General features: G+C 41.8%; 1 protein-coding gene across 3 annotated transcripts in view; it reads right to left on the bottom strand.

Annotated features, from left to right (window-relative positions):
- Positions 1-26745, bottom strand: part of RBKS (ribokinase) — a 107754-nt gene that overhangs the window by 21792 nt on the left and 59217 nt on the right. Inside the window, exons 7-8 of one of the 3 annotated variants that reach the window (XM_034952863.3) lie at positions 22556-22744; positions 21907-21937 (exon numbers count right to left, since the gene is read on the bottom strand). In XM_034952863.3, coding sequence (XP_034808754.1) covers positions 21907-21937; positions 22556-22744 — 220 coding nt within the window. Of the gene's footprint in view, positions 1-356; positions 6413-21906; positions 21938-22555; positions 22745-26745 lie in introns of those variants that run through there. The other 2 variants (XM_003827131.5, XM_003827130.7) reach the window with 2 other exon arrangements.

Here is a 26745-nt window from a genome sequence, read left to right as displayed (position 1 = left end):
GATTGTGCCACTCCATCCTGGGTGACAGAGCAAGACTCTGTCTCAAAAAAAAAAAAGTCTGAGATAATCCATTTTTTAATTACTCTGCAATTAAAAGAGCAGGGGCCAGGTGCGGTGACTCACGCCTGTAATCCCAGCACTTTGGGAAGCCAAGGTGGGCAGATCACTTGAGGTCAGGAGTTTGAGACCAGCCTGACTGACATGGCAAAACCCCATCTACACATAAAAAAAGTACAAAAATTAGCTGGGCATGGTGGTGCGCACCTGTAATCCCAGCTACTTGGGAGGCTGAGGCACTTGGGAGGCTGAGGCACTTGAACCCGGGAGGTGGAGGTTGTTGTAAGCTGAGATCACACCACTGCACTTCAGCCTGGGCGACAGAGCAATACTCTCAAAAGAGCAAATATTTTCTGGCTTAATGTATTTCAAATGACCACTTTCATATGAATCAAGTCTGAAACTGCATGCAGCAAAGTTTTGATATTATTTTTGCTTCTGTCTTTTAAATAGGTACAATTTTTTTGTCTTGGCTCTACAATTCATTAGCTATTGGATTTAAAAAAACAACTTTGAGATATAATTAATATACATATAATACACCCATTTAAAGTGTACAATCCAATGTTCTTCAGTATAGTTACAGAGTTGAGCAACCATCACCACAATCTAATTTTAGAAATCTTCATCTCCCTTGAAAGAAACCTCATACTCATTAACAGTCACTCCCCATTCCTCCCAACCACCCACAGGCCTAGGAACCACTTATCTGCTTTGTCTCTAGAGATTTGTTAAGTGGGGCCACATTTTTGAGCAAAATCATTTCATATTCTAATTCTATAATTAAACAATAGCTTATTGTTCCATAATTATCCAATAATGTAACCATAATAAACCAATTATTAATATATTCACACCTAATCTGGATTTTAGCTGGCACTTTGTGCGAAAAGTGAAGTTGGTGTTGGCCAGGTGGTTCTGTGTTATTGAAACTTCATTCCCAATAAGCACTGAGGCAACAGGTTTAGCTTCCTTCCTGGCCAGAAGTGTTCATTAAAGAGTTTGTAAAGTTTTCAAATTAAATTATAAATGTACCAGGAGCTTGCTGTTTAAGAATTCCTGGCCAGGCACGGTGGCTCAAGCCTGTAAACTCAGCACTTTGGGAGGCCAAGGCCGGCGGATTGCTTGAGCTCAGGAAGATGGCAAAACCTCGTCTCTATAAAAAAATGCAAAACTTTAGCCAGGTGTGGTGGTGCACACCTGTGGTCCCAGGTACTCTGGAGGTTGAGGTGGGAGGATTGTTGAAGCCCAGGAAGTCGAGGCTGCAGGGAGCTGTGCACTCTAGCCCGGGTGACAGTGAGACCTTGTCTTAAAAAAAAAAAAAAAATCCTATGATGTTGTTTGTAAAGGCTAATCTCTAAGGTAAAAATCCATCCACATTCTTCTCAAACACAGATACATTCAGGGGTGTCTAATCTTTTGGCTTCCCTGGGCCACACCGGAAGAATTGTCTTGGGCCATAAAATACACTAACGATAGCTGATGAGGTTTAAAAAATCGCAGAAAAATTCTCATAATGTTTTAAGAAAGTTTACAAATTTGTGTTGGACAAACTTGCATTAACTGGTTTGGTCTGTAAATCTTGGTTTCCATAGACCTGATTTTCTTGAGGGCTTTTCTTTTCGGTCTCTCTGCAGTGATTAATGTGTGGCAATGAGCACTGAGCTTCCTCCTTGAAGGTCCAGACACCCCTGCACAGGGATAAAATGATGTTTTTAGGACAGACCCTTGCACTGCTGGTGTGTGCCATGTTCCAGGCATAAGAGCTTCAGTATCCACACAACATAGTTGGCCCTGATGGCTCATTTCCCAGCTTTCCTGGGTCCTTGTAGGAAACAGCAAGTTTGAAAACTGATATATTTTTCTTTTGTATTTTTTATTTTCATTTTTTTGAGACTGAGTCTCACTCTGTCGCCCAGGCTGGAGTGCAGTGGCACGATCTCAGCTCACTGCAACCTCTACCTCCTGGGTTCAAGCGATTCTCCTGCCTCAGCCTCCCGAGTAGCTGGGATTACAAGCGTGCACCACCATGCCTGGGAAATTTTTGTATTTTTAGTAGAGACGGGGTTTCACCATACAGGTCAGGCTAGTCTCAAACTCCTGACCTCAAGTAATCCACCCACATTGGCCTCTCAAAGTGCTGGGATTACAGGCATGAGCCACCATGCCCAGCCAAAAAATGGATATATTTTTCTTTTCTTTTTTTTTTGAGACAGGGTTTCACTCTGTTTCCCAGGCTGGAGTGCAATGGCATGATCTCAGCTCACTGTAGGCTCAACCTCCTGGGCTCAAGTGATCCTCCTATCTCAGCCTCCCAGGTAGCTGGGACTACGGGTGGGTGGTTAATTTTTTTGGTATTTTTTTGTAGAGTCAGGGTTTTGCCACGTTGCCCACGCTGGTCTCAAACATCTGGGCTCAAACGATTCGCCCGCCTCGGCCTCCCAAAGTGCTGGGATTAAAGGCGTGAGCCACCAGGACCGACCTGAAAATGGATATATTAATATTTTTCTAGCATTTTGTAGCTACTAGTCAGGCAATGGTTTTCCTCTCTTAATACCAGATGAATTGGTAGGCTGAAATGGCAGAATCTGAGACACATCCATAAGGCCATTATATAGACAAAAAGGTATATCTGGCCAGGGAAATGATAAATATAAGCCTTTGCCCCACTCATTTCCCTGACATAATGTTCAGGCTACCAGAATTCTGCCTGCAGAGTGTGACGTGACTTTCAGTTTCCCACAGCACTTTCTGGTTTACAGGGCATGTTTGCAGATGTGATTAAATTTGAATTTCATTGCAATGCCGTGAGGTAGGTAGGGTGGGTCTTTGATTTTCCGGATGAGAAACCAAGTGTAAGAACTTGCTCAAGGTCAAATGGCTAGGTGATAGAACTGGAACACCTTGGTTAAATCCCAGTCCCCATTAAAGCAGTCCTCTGGGGAGGCCATAAATGTATTCTAACTTTGCTCAAAAAGATTTTGAAACTTCTCTTTCAGTACCTTCAAAATCTGTAGCATATCTTTGAATATCCTCAATGGAGGCACATTTCGTCTCAGTCAGTGATTCTTAAACTTGAGCGTGCACTGGAATCGCCTGGAGGGCTTGTTAAAACACCGACTGCTGGGCTCCATCCCCAAAGTTTCTGATCCATTAAATCTAAGGTGGGGCCTGGGATTTGTGTTTCAAATGACTTCCCAGGTGATGCCGATACTGCTGGCTTTAGGGCCATATTTTGAGAACCATATCCTAAGGAATTTATTTCTGGAAAGAGTGAATTGTTTAAAGCCAAGTCTAATGATTAAGGTGAGGGATCAAGCTAGGGAACTCCACCATGGGCCAAAACCAATGGGCAACTGTAAAGAACAAGATCGGCTCTGGCAGAAATTCAAATAAAGAGCTCCAAAAAGGTTCTGAAAACAACATGTGGTCTGAATGTGAAGCTTCCCAATGTGACCACTTTAAAAGGAAGAACACTCTTGCATGTGTGCTAAAGAATTCTCACAAGTGTACAGGAACACCTTGCACAAATTTACATTGTGAGATGTTCACTATCAACCTTTTATTCTCAGCTTAGGAAAAAAGAAACCATGGAGGTAACACCCACATTAGTACTGTATTAAGGAGGGATTAATAGTGATTTACAACAGCCGAACTGATTACACTGGCATGGCAGAGGTCTTTTTTTTCTTTTTTTGAGACAGGGTCTTGCTCTGTCACCCAGGCTGGAGTGCAGTGGTGCAATCACGGCTCACTGCAGCTTTGACCTCCCCGGACTCAAACGATCCTCCCAACTCAGCCTCCTGAGTAGCTGGGACTACAGGCATTTGCCACCATGCCTGGCTATAAAAAATTTTTTTGTAGAGATGGGGTCTCTCTATGTTGCCCAGGCTGGTCTCCATTAACTCCTGGGCTCAAGCAATCCTCTTGTCTTGGCCTCACAAAGTACTGGGATTCCAGGAATGAGGTACTGTGCCTGGCCACCAGAGGTCCTTTCTATGCTGCAAAGGTGTGGAAGATGAGGGGGAAACTCCAACTCTTCATACCCTGAGTTTTTGGTTGTGATTGGAATGGAAAAGGTGAAAATATTTAATTTTGGATGCCAGAAATAAATATGTAGTATTTTGTGGGGGGGAATCCCAGCAGAAAGGAAAAAAAATGAACTACATTAGGTACTTGAGCTGGGAGAAAGTCAATCCTTCATGTCACAGCAGGGAAAAAAGAGGTGGAGGACTGCCTAAATATTGGTTCTATTTTAATTCCAATTCTACATTACATGAAACTCTCCCTGTACTCCTCTCTAATTTACAGCAAATGCTGACACAAATTGGTATGCCTTCTCTTCTTTGACATCAGTGTTTCTCTTGAATTATGTATTTCTATCTGGAATGAGGTTTATGAGGCTAAAGCCTTCTTTCATTAAGATAGGTGAGAACAGAGAAGGATCAATAAGCGGTTGAGTACAAAATCTAAGTAAGGTGGGGCTAAGATATGCTCAGGGCAGCACTTCACTGCCCAAAGTGACCATAAGTGGTATTACGAATGACACTGATCTTCTGAATTTCAATACATTGATTATATTTCAACTACTATAAAACAAGAAAAACTCTATTAACTTTCATCCCAGAACTGCCAGATTCTTCCTTTATTGGTACCCTACAAGTATTTAGTAACCATTTTTAAGAAAGAGTACAGATAATCATAATAACTGCATCACTTGGATTCCATCTAAAATTGAGTCAAAGACAAAAGAAATCCCCTGCCTGATGCAGTGTGTCTCAGCCATCTCAGTCTTCACACAGGTTGAGGTGCTTGGTTGTGGTGCTCAACCTACCTCACAGGTTGGTGCCATGGACAGATCTGGCCCCACTATTGTTGACAAATGGCTCCCAGTCCAAGTCAGCCATTAGTTCATATTGACAGAGGCCACTGGCTGGCTCCATCTGGGGCCTGACCGTGTCTCAGGGTCCATTCTCAGCTTTGTTAGTTTGTGATGGGCTCTGGGCTGGCTGGTCAGACCAGGACTGAAGTGGAGCATTTTGACGAAGGTGTTTTGAGATAACATTTGTAAAAAATGTAGATATACTGTCTTGTATTGCCAAATAATATACAGAACAGACATGCCTGATCCTTTCCCTTTTCTATACCTCATTCCACCCTCGGCCCAAGCCTGAGCCTCACCCTCTAGGTAATCTTCAGCCATCTCTGTAAACTCTTCCATTTTTAATCTTTACCTATCACCCGCTTCACCCCAGGAATGGGAACTGGAGATAAAATGAAACTCTTTGTTTTTTCACATTTCTTGATAATTTAAAAAAGAACATTTTCTGTTTTGCTTATAATAATGTAAAAATTGTCCCTGAGTCAATATGGGCACATTAATGCAGCTCAACCATAATGTTCTTTGGCTGAAACTGGCTGTGCCCAGCAGCCTTATGGTGATGTGGCTTACGCACTGGCACACCCCTTGTTTGGCCAGCCTGAGGAACATGTGAAGGACACTGTCACCCTGAGAGTGGGCTTGGGCCGGGAGCCCAGTGGGCTGCTCTAGCCTCTCTTCAAGTTCAGGGGCAGGTGCTGCTCCCAGCCATGGCCCTCACCGCTCTGCTGGCTGGCAAGCTGCTGAGAAGAATGGCCTGTGGAGGCTGAAAATTGCTGAAAACCCCATTCTGCCCAAAATGTCTGCGGTGGGTTAATTTATTCTATAATTTAAAGAATTCCATGTTAATGAAAGAGAAGTGGAATCCTGAGAGCGAGCTAAAAATGGAATTAAAAAGGGCCCATTCTTCAGGCAATATTAATGAGAGCTTTGTATATATATTGGTGAGTAAATGGCAATTAAAACTAAAATGTCTGTTAGTGATTCACTGAGTTCTAAAGGTTGGCCTTTTGCCTTTTGTGGTCAGCAATCCCCTTTTTTTGGTGACCCCACTATTCTAGACAGAAAACAGTTAATCCAATAGGACTTAGTATCTTACAAAAGACTCGCTAAAATATTTTCTGCTAAATGTTCATCTTCTAACAGCTGCTTTTTTATTTCAGTGAGAGGTACTTGAAATAAAATCATTGTTCTCCAAGAAAAATGCATGCTAAATAATACAGAGCTACCAGATTATTAAACAGCAAAGGCATTTCATAATATTAGCACCAACCACAGGTTCCACTTCTGCTGATGCACAAAATTTTGAGTAATTAGTCATTGCACAATGTTGTATTTATATTCATTTTTGCTCGAGCTGTTAGGCCACAAAATCAGTAGGCAGTTGCTGTTATAAAAGGATTCTCTGGGTTATTTATAATGTTTCTGCTTCTTCACACTTGCTGCTTCACTCTTGGGTCTTGAGCCAGGTCTACACTGTGAAAATGAAGGAAGGAACTGAGCAATTGTTCTGTGAATCTAACTGCATTGAAAGCTGGTATGGATGATTCACAACCAACTGTGTATGTCTTGGCTGGTGCACCTGGTATATTTGTCTACACAACCCAAATTCGTCATATACTGGCTGATTTGTCACTTTATCAGGGAAGGATGCATAGTTACGTGAAGGCTGTGTTTCTACCAGGAATAAGCTAGTGTCTAAGGCACAGGTGGTAGGGCAAGTATCTGAACTAGCATTACGTTGCAAAAGAGTTACCTTCAAATATCAGTTACTTTAAATGAAGGATTGATTTCTGCTCCAAATGGTTGCCTGTTACACAGATCATTGATTCCCTAGAAGGCAGGCATACTGGATGGAAGGGCATTTACCGGGTGGAAGGGCATTTATGGATCACCTGAGATTTTAATTTTATTTTTTGTAAGTTATACAGGCATCTTTCTGTGCTATCTGCAGAGAATCACTGATGACAGGAACTCTTTCTAGTGGGAGTAGGTTTTAGCCTTTATGTGAGTCGGAGTAAAAAATATGCTGAAAACCACTCAGACTGACAGAATGATCTGTTTGTTTCAACTATGAAATAACCATCTTAGTTATCTCCCCCCGCCCCCACTTTTTTTAAGGAAATGAACTATCTTTATGTCATCTGAATTCCCATGAGCTCTCAAACCCACTTCTCAGCATCCCCATTTCCACTTCCCTAGTCCAGGCTGCCACCATCTCTCACCCAGATCAATACGACAGTCTCTGGACTGTTCTCCCTGACTCCAGTCTTGTAAACTCCAATTTATTCTTCACACAGCAGCCATATTAATCTTTTTATAAAGTATAAATCTGATCAAATGTATCCCTTGCTTAAATGGCTCCCCATTGCCCTCAGAAGTGTGAAATCTCAGAAGTGGCAAAGGAAGCCCTTTACAACCCAACCCTGCCACCTCTCCACTTCATCCTTAACTCTCCTTTGTACTCAGGTCTTTCCAAATGGAACTATTTGAAGCAGCACAAATATGCCATGCTCCCTTTAGCTGCTTCATGAGCTGCTGCCTCTGCCTGAGTGCCACTTTACCAAGCTGCCTCTGCCTTATCCTTCAGTTCAGCTCCTTCCCTTACCCTCTCAAACAGCTTCCCTGGGCTCCTCAGGCTAGGTGGGCCCCCTCCACTGCATCCCCATGGGACTTCTCATTCTAGCTGTATGGACTATGCACTCTTCTAGATTCCAAGCTCTTTGTGGCCAGGGACTGTCTTATTATGCCAGTGTGTCCCTGGCATACCAGTGTATATCCACTGTGTGGCATGTGGAAAATTCAGAGTGTGCTGAATAAGAAAGTGTACAGTGGGATGTGCCTCATTCCATTTTGCCATTCTTTCCAATAGAATATTTCCTATTTCTTAAGGAACTGTTTTCAGTTCTAGAGGCTGCTTTTGTATCATTAGTCTTGGAACTCCCACGATGCTCTGAGAATAAGATGAAAGGCAGCCTGAGGACCTTGACTGTGATCACTGCCTGTGAAGAAACCCAATTTAGGCTTCTCTTTGTAGCAATGTTGTAGCCTAGAGATCTGAAAACTCTCCTTCTACAAGATACTCAGAACTCTGGGATAAAACAGAAGCCTTATTACTATTAATATATCTAAAAAATAGAAATAAGATTTTCCCAGAGTCCAAAAACAAAGAGAGTTCTAAAAACTAGCACGGCAAGAGCATAAACTATGGCCATCCAAGCAGTTTGCTGGTCCGGGTAATCTTGGGGCTTGGGTTTTAATGGCCATGTTTGGACAAAAGGTGGGTTTCAAGCAAAGTGGAGTGCTGGAACTAAGACTCCTACAGAAAAGATGAACCAGGAAAAAAAAATTCCACCACTGGCTCAGAGAAACAGCAACAAATCCTGTCACTGAGACTTTGTAATGTGATCCTCTTCCTAAGCAGTTTGGGTTGTGAAATTTATACTACCTTTTGAGAAGTGTTTGTTCATATCCTTTGCCCACTTTTTGATGGGGCTGTTTTTTTTCTTGTAAATTTGTAAGAAATTTCTGCAGCCAACAGACACAGGAAAAAATGCTCATCATCACTGGCCACCAGAGAAATGCAAATCAAAACCATAATGAGATACCATCTCACACCAGTTAAAAAGTCAGGAAACAACAGGTGCTGGAGAGGATGTGGAGAAATAGGAACACTTTTACACTGTTGGTGGGACTGTAAACTAGTTCAACCATTGTGGAAGACAGTGTGGCGATTCCTCAAGGATCTAGAACTAGAAATACCATTTGACCCAGCCATCCCATTACTGGGTACATACCCAAAGGATTATAAATCATGCTGCTATAAAGACACATGCACACGTATGTTTATTGTGGTACTATTCACAACAGCAAAGACTTGGAACCAACCCAAATGTCCATCAATGATAAACTGGATTAAGAAAATGTGGCACATATATACCATGGAATACTATGCAGCCATAAAAGGATGAGTTCATGTCTTTTGTAGGGACATGGATGAAGCTGGAAACCATCATTCTCAGCAAACTATCGCAAGGACAAAAAACCAAACACCGCATGTATGTATGCCTGTGGTCCCAGCTACTCAGGAGGCTAAGGTGGGAGGATGGCTTGAGCCCAGGAGTTTGAGGCTACGGTGAACTATGATGGTGCCACTGCACTCCAGCATGGGTGGCAGAGTGAGACCCGATCTCTTAAAAGAAAAAAAGCTAACCTCTTCATAACATTAAGCATCTTAAACACAGGAGTCATAGTGTGTTTGTAATATTTTATTTCTTAAAAACTATCAGAAGCAAAAATAGCAAAATGTTAAAAATCAATAAAGCTAGGTGGTGAGTCAATGGATGTTCATGATATTATTCTCTATACTGTTTAGTGTGGTTGAAATATTTCATTTGAAGGAAGAAAGGATAAAAGGAGGAAAGGAAGGAAGGAAAGAGAGGCAATCTGATTTGCCTTGGACTAGTGAGGGGCGAAATAAATGTATGTATTTAATGCAAATGTATTTAATAAATGTATGTCTTTAATGCAAATTATAGTCACATACAACTTGATCTAAACAATTAGATTCCTACATATTAAAACTAAAAGTTAAAGAGAATACTAAATGAAGGAAAAAGATTTTCCTAATTGGGAACAGGACAGTCATGTGGAAGGCACCTAGCAGATGTCACTATAATCTTTCTTTTCCTAATTTTTGTTTGCTTGACCAAGGAAGGAAAACAATGTAACATTTTCAGTTTTTAGAGCATCTCTTAGGGGAGATGTACTTCACCTAACCTCTGGATCCCTTTGATCTCCAAATCCATAGCTTTTTCAGAGGTTGTACCACAGTATAGAACACTTCTGTATTTGTTCTTAAAGGAACTGAAATAGGAAGAGGAAAGCAAGAATGAATTGCTTTATAGCTGCTTTAAACTCTGCCCACTGCAGTACATTCTGTTCACACACACACGTACACATAAGCACATGACATTCATGCAATTAACTGTTTATTCACAGTACATGCCATCAACATAGACATGCAAAGTATACACACCATTAACCTACAACACAAACACACATGCACACACTTTTATACAAAGGGCAGAGTTCAGCAAGCTATGAACCACACACCTCTTTTTCTATTTCCTTGTCCAACTCCATCAGCAGCAATGGGCATTGAGGGCAGTGGGCATGGCTTCCACTGTCATGGGCTCTATGGTTTGGCTCTAGGTGGTTTTTTTTTTTCCCTCTTTTTGAGACAGGGTCTCACTCTGTTGCCCAGGCTGGAATATAGTGGCATGATCTCAGCTCACTGCAGCCTTGGTCTCCCAGGCTCAAGTGATCCTCTTGCCTCAGCCTCCGAAGTAGTGGGGACTACAGACGTGTGCCACCATGCTGGCTAACTTTTTTTGTCGAAATGGGGTTTCGCCATGTTGCCCAGGCTGGTCTTGTACTCCTGAGCTCAATCTGCCCACATCTGCCTCCCAAAGTGCTGGGATTACAGGCTTGCACCATTGCGCCTAGCTCTAGGTGGTTTTTTTTCACCTCCTCATAATTTCAGGTCTACCCTAGAAACATTGTCACTCAATGGAAACCACTAAGAAAATCTTTTGTTTTGTCTTGGCAGTTTTGCTCCTGAGAACACCATTACAACGTCCTAGGAAGATGGGCGAGGAGTAGACCACAGGCTCACTGCCATATTATCACATCAATGTCTTAGAAGCTTAAGGAGGTGGGGCTTAGACGTAGGAAGCTAAGAGGAAGCGAAATCCTAATCGTAGATGGGTAAGCAAGCTCCCATAACCTTATACAATGCCCTCTCACTGGGCAGAGGGACTATTTCATGTCTAGGTCCACAGAACATTCTAAATCTAGATTTAGTTCTTTCTCTCTTGACTTTTTCCAAGGCTGAAACAATGGTTCCTTTTCTGTACTGTACATCCACTTCCATACCCCGCTTCTACTACCATATTCCTCTTTCAGTCCCTGGCCGTATTTGAGTTCTGAAGCAGGGCCAGGGGCCCAGATCCCCTCAGGGAGCCCCTAAGCTGTCGGGCGGTAGTCACATATACACGCATGTCCAGGTCTGTGGGACAGTACCTTGGGAAAATGGAAAAAACAGCCTTAGATTTGGCCCTGGTTCAATTCCTCAAAGTGAAGATGACATTTCTGGTAAGCCGTTACAATTAGATTTCTAGAGCCCTGGGTATTCAACTGATCACACGCAGGATTAAGAAAGATAATTTAAAATACTGAATTCTGCCTGATTAGCTAATAAATGAGGTGATCTGTTGATGTGGAAGTAATGTAATAGAGCTAATATGGCCCCCTGGGCATGACAGATGTCTTGTGCCTTGTCTATCCATCTCTTCTGCAATTACCTTGTCCTCTGTCCTTTCCTTACAGTCAGTGAACAACTTTTTGTCTTCTTCATTTTTTCTAGCCACCAGAGTCTGCAGAGTTTTACTAACATCATTTCTAAGGTTAAGAGGGCTGTTTCGGAACCTCATTTGGGTTTTCTTTATTCTATGATGCTGATTTCAGAGATGTTGTGCACTCTCTGTAACTTAGTTTTTTTTGGCCTGGTCTTTGTATGACTGTAGGTAAAACAATCTAAGGATATGTTTTTTTGTTGTTGTTTTGTTTGTTTGTTTGTTTTGTTTTGAGGAGTCTCCCTCTGTCACCCAGGCTGGAGTGCAGTGGCGCGATCTCGGCTCACTGCAAGCTCCGCCTCCTGGGTTCAGCAATTCTCCTGCCTCAGCCTCCCGAGTAGCTGGGACTACAGGTGCCTGCCACCACGCCCAGCTAATTTTTTGTATTTTTAGTAGAGACAGGGTTTCACCATGTTAGCCAGGATGGTCTCGATCTCCTGACCTCGTGATCCACCCGCCTCGGCCTCCCAAAGTGCTGGGATTACAGGCGTGAGCCACCGCGCCCGGCCTAAGGCTATGTTTTAAAATGGAAAACTGGGCAATTATTCTGTTTTCAAATCATTTATAAGGAGCATTTATATCTAAGATTTATTGTTTCCCTGGGCATCTTAAATGTAGAACTTAAGGAATGTAAGAAATCCAGTTGATCCCCTAGTCCCCTGAGAAAACTAAGGCTCAGGGAGGGTAAGCGACTCTTAACACTCAAACTAGTTACTTTCCCAGAAGGAACCAGAACTCTTTTATTATTTGCAGAGGGCCTGTTATTATATGCCAAGCATTGTATTAAGCAGTGGGGTTGCCCCAAGAGAACTCTCTGAGATGGACCTTAAGGATGGGCAGGAGTTTGCCTCAACTAAAAAGCTGGTTTGTGAATGTTAAAAAAGAAGAATCACATTTTCACTACCTTTATAGTTTAGCAGTTTATAGTTTAGCTTCTACTTAAAGAAATGTAATAAAAAATGATTTGGTTATAGTGTCTGAGAGTGGTGCACCTCTCCTCCAGGTTTGATCATTCAATGATGAGAATGAATGAACATGAGTTGTTCCAGAACCTTTGCTGTCTGGAATGGGCATGATCCTGCAACATCACTGTCCATGTGTATTAGTCCATTTTCACACTGCTCTAAAGAAATACCCAAGACTGGGTAATTTATAAAGAAAGGAGGTTTAACTGACTCACAGTTCCGCATGGCTGTGGAGGCCTCAGGAAACTTACAATCATGGTGGAAGGAAGCACTGTTCTCAGGGTATACATGGATTATTTCATTTAAATGAGGCTGCAGTATACTGTACAAGGTAAGCAAGGCCTTTTCAAGATCTGGCAGCTTCTGAAGGTCTACAGAAAAGGAGTAATTATAGACGCCTGTATCATGACAAGTCACAAGTAGGCCCATCTTCCATGGCTGCAGGTGAGATAGAGCATGTGAAGGGAAGGGAGAAGAGCCCCTTATAAAATCATCAGATCTCGTGAGAACTCACTATCACAAGAATAGCATGGCGAAAAGTGCCCCCATAATCTAATCACCTCCCACCAGGTCCCTCCCTCAACACCTGGGGATTACAATTTGAGATGAGATTTGGGTGGGGACACAGAGCCAAACTATATCACCACGTGGTCCTGCTCCTTACCATGGTAGGAAGAAGCTGGAGTTGCATCATGGTGCATTATACTAATATACAGAGCCAAGAGAATATCCATTCTGCTTAATGGTGGGTGATACAAGCTCCTGGTCTACGCTACCTGGTACCTAAATGATCCATAAAGTGGTAAAGTGAACAATCAGGTATATAGGGATGTACTAGTAAGAACTAACACATACTAAGGGCTTACATGTGCCAGGCACTGTTCTCAGGGTATACGTGGATTATTTCATTTAAACGAGGCTGCAGTGTACTGTACAAAGTAAGCAAGGCCTTTTCAAGATCTGGCCGCTTCTGAAGATCTACAGAAAAGGAGCCTGTATCATGACAAGTGACAAGGAAAGTCAGTGCTGGAATGTCAAATAAGAGAGAGTGAAGGCTAGGCAGACTGTCACCAAATCAAGAGGCAGGGTGGTGACTGAGGTAGCAAGTACATGGGTGTTGGAGACAGACAGACAGACAGATAGGCAGACCGACCAACTTAAAAATCAATCCTGGCTCTGCCAACTTACCAGCTGTAGGCCCCTGGGCAGGTCATGTAACCTTTGAGAACCATAGTTGCCTCCTCCCTCAAACAGTCAAAAACCCATCCTGCAGGTTGTTCTGAGAATGTGAAGTAACGCATAGAGTCCAGCATGATGCCTGGCACAGAGTGGTGCCCAGCTTTTATTATTAGCCTAAAGAATCCTCATGCCCCCAAAGAATCTAATTTCAGAGGCTAATGAACCAAGGAATTTCAGAGGTCAGAGGTGCCTCAGAGATCAGCCACACCAGACACATCATGCTTAGATGAACAACCTGAGCCCCAAACATAAGACATCATTTGCCCAAAGCAGCACTGCTAGTTAATGGCTAAATCAGGGTTAGAACTCAGGCCACTGGGACTGATGACTACAGCTAAACCATATGCAAAAAACCCTGAGATATTTCACCAAAAAGATGATTTAGGCCAGTCCTCTTAGTTTGCTTTGGATTACTTTCTCCTTACAGAACAGCCAATTTTCTAGCATTCACTTCAGGTCACTTCTGAAGCACAGTCACTTGATTCCTTGTGTGTATTAGGCTGCTAGGGCTGCTGTAACAAAATACCATGGACTGAATAGCTTAAATAATAGAAATTTATTTCTCACAGTTCTGGAGGCTGGGAAGTCCAAGATCAAGGTACTGGCAAAGTAGGTTTCATTCTGAGGCCTCTTCTCTTGGCTTGTAGGTGGCCACCATCTTGCTGTGTGCTCACATGACTCTTTGTGTGCACACAGAGAGAGAGAGAAAAAGGGAGAGAGCGAGAGAGCGAGCTCTCTGGTGTCTTTCCTTATAAGGATACTAATCCCATCGAACCAGGACCCTACCCCTTATGACCTCATTTAACCATAATTACTTTCTTTTCCTATCTCCAAATACAGTCACATTGGGGGTTAAGGCTTCAACATATGAATTTTGGTGGTAACGCAATTCAGTCCACAGCATGGTGTTACATGTTCCTCCATCTTTCATGAACCATTCCATCCAGGACTGTTTCAAATGGGAGATGAAGTACGTGAACTACCAAATACCTAAACATGAGGCATCACCTATTGGCCGATCCCTTTTACAACTCCAGATAATCCATCAACTGAAGACCAAGCAATGTGGCAAAAGCCAGAGTTAATATCACTCAAGCTATGATTAATTGTGAGACTGAGGGTTGAAGAGTTAAATGGAAATCTATAAGCAGATTCATTCATTCAGAAAACCTGAACGTGAGGAAAATTTGTCTGAAGATCTGCTGTACATTTGAATGACGAACAGAAACAGTGATGCTTTGACATTTATTCTGGTATTTCCAAGAAGAACTGTATAAAATAACATGTTTTCTGAGGAATGGTTTCTTTAAAAAGATTAAGGAAAAAAACCTGTCAAAGTATATAACAAACTACCAGACAGAAGGAGCCTCAAGTGCCCTCAATAGGAAGGTAATGGAGATCTAAGTTTTTGGCACCAGGAGTCCATCCATTCAGAGTTTATCCTACGTCAAGGGGCTCCTCGGCCCAGTTACATGAAGATTATGAACTGCTTGAGAGGTTCTTTGTGAGGATAATGCCCAGTATACCCTCAGAGAAATGATATCACCGATCTTATTTGCTAGATGTGGCTCCAAATAGCTTTTGGTCATGCCCAAAGTCATATTTATTTCAAATTACAAAGTAATACATGAAAAATACAGGCTTATGGAAAAACTCAAATAATTCAGTAGAGTATGGAGTAGACAGAAGTCCCCCTTTACAACACCTTCTCCCCAGCCTATACCCCTTCCCAGGAATAATGATCATAACAGCTGGTGAGGTTTTTTCCAGATTTTAAAATATGCATTTACTTAGAGATAGCTTGAGAGTTACTTTCAAGTAAATGGCACTACATTATTATTCATATTTGCCCTTCTCCTATTGATGATTAGGAGGACACACCTTCTCAATTTTTGGTTATTGCAAACAAAGTTGAATTAAACATTCTTGTACAAATATTTGTGTATGTGAGCATTTTTGTAGGATAGACTCTTAGAAGGAGATTTACTATTCTCTCTCTCTCTCTTTCTTTCTTTTTCTTGAGACAGGGTCTTGCTATGTTGCCCAGGCTGCTCTTGAACTCTGGGCCTCAAGCAATCCTCCTGCCTCGGCCTCCCAAAGTGCTTGGATTACAGGTGTGAGCCAGCATGATCAGCCAAGATTTACTATTTTCAAAGGGAAAGTATATTTTAAAGATTAGTACTGTCAGCTGGGCATGGTGGCTCACGCCTATAATTCCAGCACTTTGGGAGGCCAAGGCGGGTGGATCATCTGAGGTCAGTTCAAGACCAGCCTGACCAACATGGTGAAACCCTGTCTCTATTAAATACGAAAAATTAGCTGGGAGTGGTGGCGCATGCCTGTAATCCCAGCTACTTGGGAGGCTGAGGCAGGAGAATCGCTTGAACCGGGGAGGCAGAGGTTGCGGTGAGCCGAGACTGTGCCATTGCACTCCAGCCTAGGCAACCAGAGCAAAACTCCATCTCAAAAAAAAAAAAAAAAAAAAAAAAAAAAAGATTAGTACTGTCAAATTTCCCCTCTGGAAACACTGTACAAATTTACATTCCCACCAGAATTACATGATTGTATAATATTTGTTTTGTGATCTATTTGGACTTAAACATTCTCAAATTTTAATTTTGGCCAAACTTATGGGTAATAAAGAGGACTTCACTGTTATTTTAATGTGTATAATCCTGACTTCTAATGAGGTTAAGCATTGTCTCATTTCTTTATTTTTTTCGTATTTCTTATTCAGTGACTTGCCTATTTATATTATTCTAGGGAAATACTTGATTTTTTTAGTTGTAATTACACTATTTTTAGTTGTAATTTTTTGTTGTAATATGTGCAATTACACATATTAATCCTACAATATTGCAAATATTCAAATTAGCTGTAAGTAGATATTCAAAAGTGTATGACTATGCACAGAAAAAAATCTGGAAAGATTTACACCAAAAGGTTAACAATTACTTTTAAGTGGATGGGTCATGGATACTTGACTTTCTTCTTTATACCTTTCTGTGTTGCTGCTCTCCTTCCCTCCTTGAACCCTAAAGTATGTATTAATTTCACAAGTAGGAAAAGCCCCAATAAAGTGATTAGTGGAATAAAGGTGATAATGAAGGCTCTCAAGGCAATTCTAACAGAGGATTTCCAAAGGCACTTTGAGTAGTAGCTGTGTCAACAGAGTAAGTCTCCTAAAGTCAGGGTTTGAAGGAAACAACAGTCACTTCTTGGATAAGAAAAATTGACAGTGCAGTTCAAAATTAGCCTTATTACTTTACCTCTTCAGCACCCAAGATTCGACCATTTTTTTAAACCATATTATTTTACCCACCCAGCCCTTTCTCAAGTGTTGCCAGTAAACAGTAAGGGATACCGAAACATCTTGGCTATAACAGAAGCTTCTGGACAGAAATGTGCAAAGGCTCTATTCAAGGACAAAATGGCTTTTGAGCCATAAATCCCCTCAGAAACTCAACTAATTACTACATGCAAAGAAGGTATATGTTGATCAGAAAGAAGGAGATGAGAAGAAGAAGAATAGTCTGCTGGGGAAACACAGTTCAAGGAAAGTCACGGAGACTAGTACTGGCAGTACCCATGCAAGAACTGCTGAGTATTCAGTCTTCCCAGCAGGACTATGGCTAAGCAGGGAACAGGGCCTCATGTTGCCTGGGTTGAGAAACACCTCTTGAGATCACCTCAATTCATTAGTTCTGAGTACATTTTGCAATATTAGTTTGACTTTCTACTGGTGGCAGTGACAAGGGTGGGGAGAGGAGAATGTAGGGTGGAGGAAAGGTCACACCAAGTTGGGAATGATGGCCCCTCAGATGCTAGGTTTTCAAAGATTGAACTGTCAGTCTGGATAGGGCCTAAAAGGTGGGTCCATTAACCCCATCCTTGAGACAGCCGGGATGGCCGCGGGCCAGACCCCAGGATGAGAGGAATACAAGAGGCCACCTGGGAAACCTGCGAGTAACCTGCCAGCCCCAGCAATCACCTCATCCTAAGAAAGTGCTTCCATGCAAACTTTAACAGAAATTATCTCTACTTCTTACTGGTGCAATCCTAATTTAGAGTTAACTCTCAAGCCCTGAGTAGTTATGGGACACCCATGCAGCTGGCTGCTGCTGCCTAGTGCCTCATCAGCAACTCTGAACACTATAGCACTCAAATGTGAAGGATAGAAAGAAAGGAGAATAAAGAATAGGAAAGATAAATTCCCTGTGCCCCTGGCTTTTGTTTGTTCTCAGCTTACTTACATACCCATGCGTTATTACAGAGTGAGTGATTCTTGAGAAGACAGATTTAGCCTACGGACTAAATTCTTGAGAGTGTTATTGTAGATTCCAGGACTTAACCATTTACATAAAGAAAAGCAATTTATATGTCAAGAATTTCAGTGCTTATAAACCAGGGATAACTAATGTTATAATATATCACAGTAGCACAATAATCCTAAAATATACCATGCTTAGGTGTGTGTCTCTGACTATGGAGTGCTTACTCAGTGCAATCCCAAATGCAAGCAGGCAAACCCCCTAACATTCAGGTTGGAAGAAGAGAGGGCGGACATGCACTCTCTGTCATTTGGAGGCTGAGATTCAGATAACATATAGAAATGGGAGAAGAGACACATCTGTCATGTCTTCCAAACTGAGCTGAGGACATCTGCAGCTACTGCCACCATCTCACTCTAGTACAACGGGAGAAACAGATGTAAAAATAGAAGTGATATATTCAACTATTAACAGTGAGGCAAAACTGAATATAGCAGTCTGCAGAAGCACTGACGTAGAACGGGAAATGGCTTCTTCTAGGCAGGCTGTCTGCCTTGAGTGGACAACATGCCAACTAAAGATGTTTCCACCACCCATGTCATCCCTGACTTTTTAATAAGGGATTAGGAGGAAGAGAAAAGCGAGAAGGTTACAAACCGACTGAGAGCAAGTAATACCCTCCTGACAGAAAAGTGAAGGAGCCCATTTGTTCAGAAGAAAATGCCTCCCTGGGAGCTCCTCACTCGCCACGTGAATTATCTTCTCTTTATCAGATTTATGAAGAGGCTGCACAGCTGTGTGCAGAACAGGTAAGAATTTTAATAATGAAAGTGCTGGATGAGAGGACGAAGACAGCATAAAAAAGATGAGGAAGATTCTAGACCCAGAAAATCACTACCCTGGTTCCTGTCAGTGTCACTGCTGCTCCACCTGGGGGATGCTGAGAGTCCATTCACGCATATTCAGCAGGGCAATTCAGTGGAGAGTCTTTATCACGAATATCCATTCATGAGTGAATTGCTTAGGTGGAGCTTTTTTGTTGTTGTTTGAAATATAATTCATGCATCATAAAATTCACTCTTTAAAGGGGTATGCTTTAGTGTTCTTTAGTATTACCCACAAGCTTGTCCGACCATTACCACTGATTCCAGAATATTTTCATCACCCCAAAGAGGAACTCCATACTCATTAGTAGTCACTCTCCATCCCCTTCCAGCAACCATCAGTTGACTTCCTGTCTCTATGGATTTATAATACCTATTCTGGATATTTCATAGAAATAAAATCATAATATATGACCTCTTATGCCTGGCTTCTTTTACTTAGTAGTATGTTTTCAAGGTGCATCCATGTCATAGCATGAATCAGTACTTCATTCCTTTTAAAAAAGAATTATTTAATAATTCACCTATTTTAACATAAATAACTCAGTGCATTTAGTATTGTCACAATGTTGTACAATCACCAACCTCTTATCTAGTTTCAAAACATTTCCATTACTCTAAAGTAAAACTCCTTACCCATTAGGCAGTTTCTCCCCATTCCTCCTCCCCCTAGTCCCTAGCAACCACCTATCTATGCTCTGTATCTATGGATTGATCTATTCTGAATATTTCATTTAAATGGAATCATATAATATGTTAACACTTTGTGTCTGGCTTCTTTCACTTAGCATAATGCTTTGGAGGTTCATCCATGTTGTTGTATGTATCAGTATTCTTTTTAATGGCTGAATAATATTCCATTGTATGGATATACCACAATTTGTTTATCCATCATCTGCTGATAAACATTGGGTTCTTTCCAATTTTTGGCTATTATGAATAATGCTGCTATGAACATTCACATACAAGTTTTTGTGGACACATGTAAGGCTTAAGTATAAATGCCCAATCCCTCTCCATTCCCATTTTCATGAGGCAAATACTTTAAATTCTTTTAGTGGTTTCTTCTGGTAATTATCTGATGTTTCTGGCAATACACTTATACTGCTTTTAGGAAACCAGTTTTAGGGTTGGGCATGGTGGCTCATTGCCTATAATCCCAGCACTCTAGGAGGCTGAAGTGGGTGGATTGCTTGAGCCCAGAAGTTTGAGACCATCTTGGGCAACATGGCAAAACACTGTCTCTACTAAAAATATAAAAATTAGCCAGGCATGGTGGCGTGTACCTGTAGTTCCAAACACTTGGGAGACTGAGGCAGGAGGATCACCTGAGCCTGGGAGGCAGAGGTTGCAGTGAGCCAAGATGGAGCCACTGCACTCCAGCCTAGGCAACAGAGTGAGAACCTGTCTCAAATAAAAAAAAAAAAAGTCAATTTTAGATATTATCTCTTGAGTTCCAATTATGGAAAATAAGCATTTAGTTTTCTTATGTCCCCCCATGTGCAAATGCACACTCACTTTATCCTCCCATCTTCACAATATTATTCTAATCTCCATTTCTGGTTAAATCTAGAATTAGCATTTACATTGTTATGACTACGCATTTATAGCATTTATAGCCACGTCATGTACAAAGATTATATTCACTTAATCATACTTTTTCCCCTTAGGTTCTAGATGACCTAGAAGGGAAAATTTGCTTTACTTAAACATTTTCCTCAGTTTCCTATGTACCAATTAATAGTTCATCTTCAAATTCTGCAAGAAAATGAAAAATCTCTAGATATATTAAAACACATTGGACATTCTACTGTTTTCTTGTCAGCATCCACTTCCCTATCCTCTGATAAGAGTGATTTGTATCTGAAACCAGGGACAGGGACATGACATGAGGCACAGCGTGGGCAGGGAGTGGACCCACCTGAGCTCATAGCCCACTATGAGGAAGGCAGAGCTGACAGGGAGGGAGCCAGTGAGCAAGTGACCTGACTTGCCTGGATGACACTGTTCAGCCTCTGCATTCTGCCATATCTTTACACTTTGCAATTATATGCACCAAATAAATCCTTTTTCCTGCATAAGCCTGAGTTGTGCTTCTGGTGCTTACAACCCAAAGGGGTAGTAACTAACATGGACACTGAGAATAGGGGCTAAGCCACTTCTGTGCATCCATGTAGGTCTTTGAGGAACCCTCATTTTACTTTTAGCAGGAGATGCATAGAGTCTTTTCACTTTAGTGAAAGTAGTGTTAGTCTAATGGCGGATCGATTTCAGAACTAAGGATCCCCTCAAATTCAGGTTCTTGTCCTTGACAAAACAGAAAATAAACTAATAGTTTCAGAAATGACTAAATATGAAGAGAATAGCAACACCAAGCACACTTTATCAAATACCTGGTAAAGCACATTTTGAAAGGCAACCAGGATGTTAATTTCATGTCACATAACCATTTCTTGCACTTGAATATTTTTCAAAGTATATTCACATCCAAAACTTCATCAGATCCCCTCAGCCTTCTTTTTTCATAATGACCCACATTTTAAAGTCGCTTCTAAGCATAAAAACAAACCAAAACATATTTTATGAATAATTATCTGTTTCTTCTAAATAAAAACCCTAAAATGTTTATTCTTCCTCAAGTCTAGTTTACTTACTTTTCTAGTCAGCTCTCCTGAATCTGTTTTTCTTTTCTTTTTTTTTTTTTTGAGACGGACTCTCGCTCTGTTGCCAGGCTAGAGTGCAGTGGTGCAATCTTGGCTCACTGCAACCTCTGCCTCCCAGGTTCAAGTGATTTTCCTGCCTCAGCCTCCCAAGTAGCTGAGACTACAGGTGTGCACCACCATGCCCAGCTAAGTTTTGTATCTTTAGTAGAATGGGGTTTCACCATGTTGGCCGGGATGTTCTCGATCTCTTGACCTCATGATCCGCCCACCTCAGCCTCCCAAAGTGCTGGGATTACAAGTGTGAAGTGGCGCCTGGCAAGCTCTTCTGAATTCTAACAATAAACAAACAATTTGTGTTTCCCCAGCTTTAGGGGAACCATGAGTCTTTTTTCTAACTTGTTTCCTTTTCATTCCTACTCTGTAGCCATGGCTTGTTCACTTAGTACACTTGTCCTCAGCACAGTACCTTACATAAAAAATGTCTGTGTGGAGTCCATATGCCTAGTTTCGAATCTCCAGCTCTGTTACCTACCAGCAATGTGATCCTGTACAAATTTCTTCTTCTGTAAAATGGAAATAATACTTGTCTCACAGAATTGTTTAAAGATTAAATAAAAAAAAAGATTAAATGAGATGTATGCAAAAGAGACACAGCAAGCATGCAGTAAATGTTAGCTGCTAGAATTTGTTGGTTAAAAGAATGATCTCTGCTAACCAGTGCTCCTTGCTGTTCATTTCACTGGAGAAGCTTGTAAGACACAGCTACTTGTTCACTGTCTAGAATCTAAGCCTGACAAGGGCAGAGACTTTGCCTTATTTATTGCTATATCCCCAGCAACTATCATATGACTGGGACATGATAGGTATTCCACAAATCCCTATTTGTTGATGAATGACTGGATAAATGAATGAATACAGGTAACACAGGTATAATTTTACTGCTATTCTGATTTTATGAATGAGGAAACTACGTCTCAGAGAGGTCAAGCTGCTTGCATAAAGTCCCACAGAGAGTTAGAGAGGGATTAAAATACAGTTCCCCTGCCTGGTTGTTCTTCTCTTTTACCATATCACTTACTAGGTCTTTGTTTCATTATCCAAAAATTCAGGTACAGCATCTAATTAGTTACTAAGTAACAATTTTCAAAGGCTAAACATGATTCTTAAATTTTAAAACTTACCGTGGTATCCACAGCCTTGACTTTCTCTGTGGGAATGTGCTTTGGCTCAGGTTCTGTCTGTGACAGCACCACACATCCTTCAGCCCCTAAGGTAATGATTACCACCTGGCAGCCCCTTTTCAAGAGCACTAATGCAGCCTCCCCAGCATCTGCAGCGCTGCCCACCGTGAGGCCAGTTAAAATCTCAGCCTAGAATACACAAAAGTCAACAGAAACAGTGGTGAAAATAAGTAACCTGAATCCACTTCCAGATGCGTTTTTCTAGAAAATGTCTCCCTTCTTTTTTATAACAACCAATGCAATGGGAACCTTGATAGATACTGGTACAGGAAAATAAATAAAGCAATAACAGTGATGACAAAAACCATCAATGAAAGACATTCTGGGGACAACTGGGGAAATTTGAATGTGGCTTGGATATTAGATGATAGCATGGAATTACTGACAATCTTCCTAGGTGTGATAATGGTATTGTGTTTCCTCTTAGGAGATGTATGCCGAAGTATTTGGGGTGAGGTATCATGTTGTCTGCAACTTATTCTCAACAACAAAATACTTTTTTTTCCACTTACTTTTCAACAAAAACAGGCCGGGCGCGGTGGCTCACGCCTGTAATCCCAGCACTTTGGGAGGCCGAGGCGGGCGGATCACGAGGTCAGGAGATCGAGACCATCCTGGCTAACACGGTGAAACCCCGTCTCTACTAAAAATACAAAAAATTAGCCGGGCGTGGTAGCGGGCGCCTGTAGTCCCAGCTACTCGGGAGGCTGAGGCAGGAGAATGGCGTGAACCCGGGAGGCGGAGCTTGCAGTGAGCCGAGATCGCGCCACTGCACTCCAGCCTGGGCGACAGAGCGAGACTCCGTCTCAAAAAAAAAAAAAAAAAAAAAAAAAAAACAAACAAAAACAAAACTAAATACATACAGGGAAGAGGAAAAGCAAATACAGCAAAATGTTCGCAAATGTTTAGGTGAAATGTAGAGTGTTCATTCAGCTTTTCTGCACATATAATAATTTTAACAAAGAGTTGGGGCAACAAAGAGAAGTCTACCAAAAAAAAAAAAAAAAAAAAAAAAGGAAGGTTGGAGGGGAGGCAGGAAAGGAGAAAGGAAAGGGCCACTGCCAAGAATTTTAGCATAAATTGCACCTGTAAGTTTGGCACCTAAGGACATAATTCTTCCGAGCCTCTCTTGGGCCATAATGCCTCTTCTCAAATTTCCAGTTTTTGCTTTCCATGTTTGCAGACTACTTATTTCTTTTGTTTGTTTTTGCCAGAGAAGATGGAAGCAGATTAGGAGAGGTAATGACAGGTAGCAGAAAACGCAATGCCCTGGCATTCAGGAGGCCTCTCCTACTCATTCAGTCTGTGACCCTCCCCACACCAATTACAATCTGTAAAATCAGGGGGCTTTCAACAAGATCCGTATTTTTCTCCCAATTTCTCTTTCAATATACTAATTTTTCATTCCTTTCTAATGTTTATTTTTCTACTGAGTGATTTAAAAACATTTCCATGACTTTTTAGGTTTTCAAGACTTCTAATTGGTTGTTTTTCATATTCACATGTTGTTGCTTTGATTCTGTTTTTCTTTCACAAAATTTTTTCTTCTTTCATAATGAATGTTAATCTTAATTATACTATTTAAAGTATTTTTTGCATTGTTTATTTATTTAGAGATAGTATCTTGCTCTATTACTCCAGCTGGAGTGCTGTGGCATGATCATAGCTCACTACAGCCTCAAACTCTTAAGCTCAAGCAATCCTTTTGCCTCAGCCTCCCAAATACTGGGACTCCAGGCATGCACCACCACACACAGCTAATCTTTTATTTTTGTAGAGACAGGATGAAGTCTCATTATGTTCCGCAGGCTGGTCTCAAACTCCTGGGTTCATGTGATTCAACTGCTTTGGCCTCCCAAAGCACTGGGATTACAGGTATGAGCCACCACGCCTGGCTGAATTTTATTATATGAATTTCATCTTGGGCAAATTCATCTGTAGGTTGTTGATTGTGCTGGGTGAATTTTGTAGCATTATGTTTTTCATTTGCAGGCTCACTTTACTTACTGTGAGTTGGAAAGCTGTCACACATCAGTTCCCACCTGGTTGATCCCTGCTTTTCAGTGTTTTTTTTTTTTTTTTTTTTTTGAGACAAGAGTCTTGCTCTGTCACCCAGGCTGAAGTGCAGTGGGGAGATCTCGGCTCACTGCAACCTGTGCCTCCCAGGTTCACACGATTCTCCTGCTTCAGCCTCCTGAGTAGCTGGGACTACAGGTGCATGCCACCACACCTGGCTAATTTTTGTATTTTTAGTAGAGATGGGTTTTCACCATGTTGACCAGGATGGTCTCGATCTCCTGACCTCGTGATCCACCTGCCTTGGCCTCCCAAAGTGCTGGGATTACAGGCATGAGCCACCATGCCCAGCCCTCAGTGGTTTTACAGTAGCTTCCCCCAGGTACACAAGAGTCTCTAAACCAAAACCAGGTATTATATTGGCAATAGGGAGTTCTTGCTCTGCTGTTTCTGGGGCTACTGCCAGTCCAGTCACTAAGTCAGTGGTTGGCTTGGTTTACTTCTTGGTCAGAGGCTGTGTCTCTGTCCTGCTAACTCCTCAGTTTGGGGGCCTTAAATATGCTTCAGGCAGCAGGGGTAGCAGGTTCCTCCCCCTTTCACTATTAGCAGGGGAGCCACAGCCTAGCATGTATGGTTTCCATCTGTGGGCTCGGCTCCAGTCCCCTATAAATGGCACACTTTTAGTATCCATGACCCACAGCGGGTGAACTTCCTACCACTTCTGCCTGTTTCTGGGGCTAGTGTACAGCCAGCATATCAAGGGCTGAATGCTCTGTGAGGCTGTTCCATTTCTGATCTGTGGAGTTATTTATCTTGTTTTAGAGCTTGTAAGTATCTTTTCATTGTGTCCATTAGTATTTATATATCAGTGGTTTGTGTTTGGAGCAGAGTATCATAAGCATGAATTTACATTATTGCTGTGATTAGAGTTCATCTATAAGAACATTAAGCTTTTTTTTTTTTTGAGACAGAGTCTCCCTGTAGCCCAGGCTGGAGTGCAGCCGCCTGATCTTGGCTCACTGCAACCTCCACCTCCCAGGTCCTGGTTCAAGCAATTCTCCTGCCTCAGCCTCCTGAGTAGCTGGGCTTACAGGCACGTGCCACCATGCCCAGCTAATTTTTGTATTTTTAGTAGAGACGGGGTTTCACCATGTTTGCCAGGTTGGTCTTGAACTCCTGACCTCATGATCTGCCCACCTTGGCCTCCCAAAGTGCTGGGATTACAGGCGTTAGCCACCGTGCCTGGCTCCAGAACATTAAGCTTTTAATGTTTTTCCTTCTTCCATTAAGTTTCTGAGACCAGTTTCCTTAAAGACCAGAGTTCTTTCATTTATTTATTTCATAAGCATTTACTAAGTGCCAGCTATGTGCAGGTACAGTGTAGCAGATGTTATTTTCCAAAGATAACTGTATTAACCTATATCATATCACACATCCTGGTTTTACACTGTGCCAATGACAATCTTCTAGTAAGGGGTGGGGTACTAGGGTGGACCTTCCTGCTTAAATCAATAGAATGAGTCAGAAGTGATGCCGTGTTACTTCCGAAGCTAACTCATAAAAGCCAACATGGCTTCTGTGTCTCCTTCTCTCGGGAAGCTGGATCTTGAAACCCAGCTACCATATTATGAGGAAGCCCAAGTCACATGTAGAGGCCATGTTTACATGTTCTGGCCAACAACCTCATTATGCCCCCAGCTGAAAGCCAGCATCAACTGTCAAGCATGTGAATGAAGAAAACTTCCAGCTCTCAGCCTTTGCGTCTTCCAACTGAAGCCCCGGGCATCGCGTGGGAGAGTCAAACCATGCTATCCCCTGTGTGAATTCCTGACATGCAAAAACTGAGAGTGACAATAAATAATTATTGCTGTTGTAAGCCAGTACATTTTGGAGGTATTTTATTATGCAGCAATAGATAACTATATACACAGGGATAGCCATCAGGGATACAACAGTGAATAAGACAGATGTCTCTGACCTCATGGAACTTGTAATTTAATGGAGAAGACAGAAGAATTGAATAAGTAATTTGAGCTGTGATGAACATTTGAGGAATAAATAGAGTGCTCTTCAAGCATCTAGCAGGAAAATTTAGGCCAGTTTGGCAGTTGAGG

Source organism: Pan paniscus, chromosome 12 (assembly GCF_029289425.2).
Source record: "Pan paniscus chromosome 12, NHGRI_mPanPan1-v2.0_pri, whole genome shotgun sequence".
NCBI lineage: Eukaryota > Metazoa > Chordata > Mammalia > Primates > Hominidae > Pan > Pan paniscus.
The sequence above is the reverse complement of the archived record's forward strand: the minus strand, read 5'-3'. Positions and strand labels throughout refer to the sequence as shown.